Source organism: Nanorana parkeri, unplaced genomic scaffold (genome assembly GCF_000935625.1).
Source record: "Nanorana parkeri isolate BGI_ZX_2015 unplaced genomic scaffold, ASM93562v1 scaffold214, whole genome shotgun sequence".
NCBI lineage: Eukaryota > Metazoa > Chordata > Amphibia > Anura > Dicroglossidae > Nanorana > Nanorana parkeri.
This window is the reverse complement of record NW_017306482.1, coordinates 1,071,461-1,074,962: the sequence shown is the minus strand read 5'-3', so window position 1 is coordinate 1,074,962 and position 3,502 is coordinate 1,071,461. Positions and strand designations below refer to the sequence as shown.

Here is a 3,502-nt window from a genome sequence, read left to right as displayed (position 1 = left end):
CTCTCTCTCTCTCTCTCTCTCTCTCTCTCTCTCGATAAAGAAGCGCTCTCTCTCTCTCTCTCTCTCTCTCTCTCTAGATGAAATATTAAACGGGAAAACACACACAGCAAACAAAGTTCTCCAGGGTAATAAATCTGCAGCCCTAGGTCCGTAGTCCGTAGGAAGGAGGCTAGCCCCCAGGCTCCTCCAACAGCCCCAGTGACAGTTCAGTCCGTCACATGTACCACTTTCCCTTGTTTGGCATGCGTCCAAGAACCCATTGAAATCAATGGGGGCGCACGGCAAATGCCCGCAGACATGTTCCCACTACGCTCAGGTGTCAATAGGGGCTTAAGGCAAACACAGTTTGACAAAATTCTGTTTGTTAGGTTTAAAGCCCAGTTATAACTTTCTGAAATAAAAGGGACTGCCTGTTGGCTTGGTTATATAGTTTTCATTATTAGGGTCGGGAATAAAAAATACTTTTTTTTTTTTTTAAATGTTTCTTTTTGCACAATAATATTTTATAGTTTTTGCCAGCTAGCAGAACTTTGGCCTCATTTTCAGATGTTGGCAGTAATTACATCCAGCCTGTTTGTTTACAGACCTCAGTAGCTCAGGTGGGAATTTACACACACAACATAATGGACCATCCCAGGTTCTGTCGGGAGGTTTTTCTGCAGGTATAGAAACATACCTGTTGATTCTTGCAGGAACCTAATGAGCTTTCAGCTTTCTGTGCTCTCTGCTTGTACAGAAATCCCAAACAAGGTTATCAGCCCTGTCCAGATTACAGAACACCTCCTTACATTATAGAGATCAGAAGAGGAGGAGCTCTTCCGTTTTTGGGTTTAGATGCACTTTAAATGCCACAAAATGTGCTGAGAGTGATTGTTCCGCTATGAAAAATGACCTTGCACGTGTGTCAGAGTGGGATCTTTTTACAGAACTACATACAGTTTGTATGTCCCAGCATTCTTATACATTCTCTTCTCCTCCACTCCCAGTATGTCAGATTCCATGCTGCCATTAGAAGTCAGATTGTCTTCTGTCTGTTGCAGGGTTTACTGTTGTACCGGCACAGGAAGGAACGTTCTCATGCACCTCACAGATTAAACAGGAATATGGATGGTCACGAAACTTGCTATTCCATCTTTGCCCTTCCTATCGGTGACTTGAAGTCAGAGCGTGACTCGGTGAGCTCTGGTGTGGCGCGCAGCATTGGTGACAGCTCGGGCGTCAGTTCTCCGATCTGGAAAGCTGTCAGAGTCGATTTAGTGGTCACACCTTACTCGGAATATCCATATGCCCTTCTGGGCTGGACAGGATCAAAGGTAGGTAATAAAGTGGGGTGTGGTTTATTTATTTACAAACTGGATAACATTTTGGGGGTTTTCCCCTTTTTTTTATGTGACTTTTTTATTTTATTTTACTTTTTTATGTTTTTATTTTTTTGCACTTATTGTTATTGCTATTATATGGTGAGAAACCAATGTCTGGGACATGGAGCCCTGTGTGGGTGGGACAGGTTTGGCGCCAATGTCTGGGACATGGAGCCCTGTGTGGGTTGGACAGGTTTGGCGCCAATGTCTGGGACATGGAGCCCTGTGTGGGTGGGACAGGTTTGGCTCCAATGTCTGGGACATGGAGCCCTGTGTGGGTGGGACAGGTTTGGCGCCAATGTCTGGGACATGGAGCCCTGTGTGGGTGGGACAGGTTTGGCGCCAATGTCTGGGACATGGAGCCCTGTGTAAAAATTACAAGGATAAGAAGGGTGTGCAGCAGACGCTTTCTAGAAAACATATGTAACGGGCAACTTGTGCTACCTCTTTGGCAAGATCTTTAATTTGGAAAGCCCCAAACTATCCTACATACTGTGTAGAAGGCACTCCCTTTATTCCCCTTCCCCGCTCCCACACAGTGTTGTGCCAGCATAAGGTCAGACAATTGATAGTACAGTGACTGGCAGACCTTGGGAGACCTCTTACCTCTGACTCTATAGCCACAAGTCATTCATAGACGGGGGAAGTAAGGCCACCTATGGAGTCACACATTTATCTTTCATAGGGAAGCTTGTAGTTTGAATGATTTTAAATTAAAATGTAATAAAGTTCAGCCATGGGCGGTTCTCTTTTTAAACCCATTGGGACTAAAGCAATCAGGATGTGAGCTTAGGCTAATGCATTAATTTTCATTGCAGCACTTTGAGAGAGAGCTGCGACGCTTCTCATTGCAGGAAAAAAAGATGACTCTCAGCAGCCATGGACTCTTCGATGGAGACACGGTGAGAAAGCAAGTAAAGACCAATGTCAGTAGAAATTTGGAGGCTGCCATCACTGACCTCATGTGGGCTATAGAGTGCCCAGTTCTGTTCTACCTGCTTCCTGTAATGTCACTGTTGTGTCTTCTAGTGACGTTGCAGCCAGCAGGTAGAACCGCAGCGGGGAAGGTCCTTGCCTAGGTCGCTTTGTGGGTGGGCCAGACTGTGGACCAACACGTAAGGAAAGAGTAGGATGCAGTCACGTTAAATTTTACATGAGCAACACATTGCTGCTTCAGATCTGTTGATTGATTTAGAGAAGTCCTGTTCTTCCCGGAGTCATGAGGTCTTGAAAGGTGTGCTTCAGTTAGTTACTCCACTTTTGTTGAGAACACAAACCACACACATTCCCTCTGGGTGATCTATGCACTGCAAGGGTTTTGTCACACTTTGGTGCAGTTTCTGACCTTTCTTTGTTCTGTAGAAATGGCTGTTTGGGTCCTGAATGGGAGGGTGTGTCCATTATAATCAGCGGGTGGACTTTCTGTATGGTAATGAGGAAATTGGCAGTGTCGGTATCCCTTTACACGTTTCCAATAGGGATGTCCCGCAGCCTGCTGGTGACCTGGCAGTAGCTGTCCTTGGCAGTGCCTGTCTGGTTCTACATCTCCTCCTTCCCGAAGCAGGCACAGGCCCACACACCGCACAGTACAACCCCGGAGCCGGCACCTGCCCGTTCAACTCTCCACCTGCCATTTCAGGCCGGTGTTCTATCACTTCTCCCCCCGGCACCGGCCTGACAGCATAGCCACTGCCTGCAGAGCCCTGGAGAGATCCACATGCTGCCTGGGTGAAATCGCACCCTGTTGAGATCTGTATCCAGCTCTGGTGACGCGTTGTGTATCCAGCTCTGGTGACGCGTTGTGTATCCAGCTCTGGTGACAAACTGCCCAAACTCATCAGTCTGTATTTTAGAAAAAATGCCACGTGTTCCTTTAGGAAAAAGTATCGGTAATTGGTATCGGCGAGTACCCGAGGGAAAGTACTTGTACTGGGTCTTAAAGTGGTATCGGGACATCCCTAGTTTCCAATTTCCGATGATTATTTACAGTTCCATAAATTTGGCTGACACAACAAACTGCCCTAACATTCTTCTTCTCTTTTTGGTCTTTCCAGAAATGTTCCATCGCGGCAACATCTGAGGAAGAGATCTTTGCATATTTGGGTCTGGACTACGTACCTCCTTCAGACAGAAATGCCTGA

At 46.5% G+C, this 3,502-nt stretch overlaps 1 protein-coding gene across 1 annotated transcript in view; it reads left to right on the top strand.

The window, feature by feature from the left end:
- The window catches only part of POLM (DNA polymerase mu), a 21,204-nt gene extending 17,702 nt beyond the window's left edge, over nt 1-3,502 (top strand). Inside the window, exons 9-11 of the mRNA XM_018555815.1 lie at nt 1,041-1,313; nt 2,180-2,263; nt 3,416-3,502. Of these exons, the coding sequence (XP_018411317.1) occupies nt 1,041-1,313; nt 2,180-2,263; nt 3,416-3,502 (444 nt within the window). The remainder of the gene's footprint in view (nt 1-1,040; nt 1,314-2,179; nt 2,264-3,415) is intronic.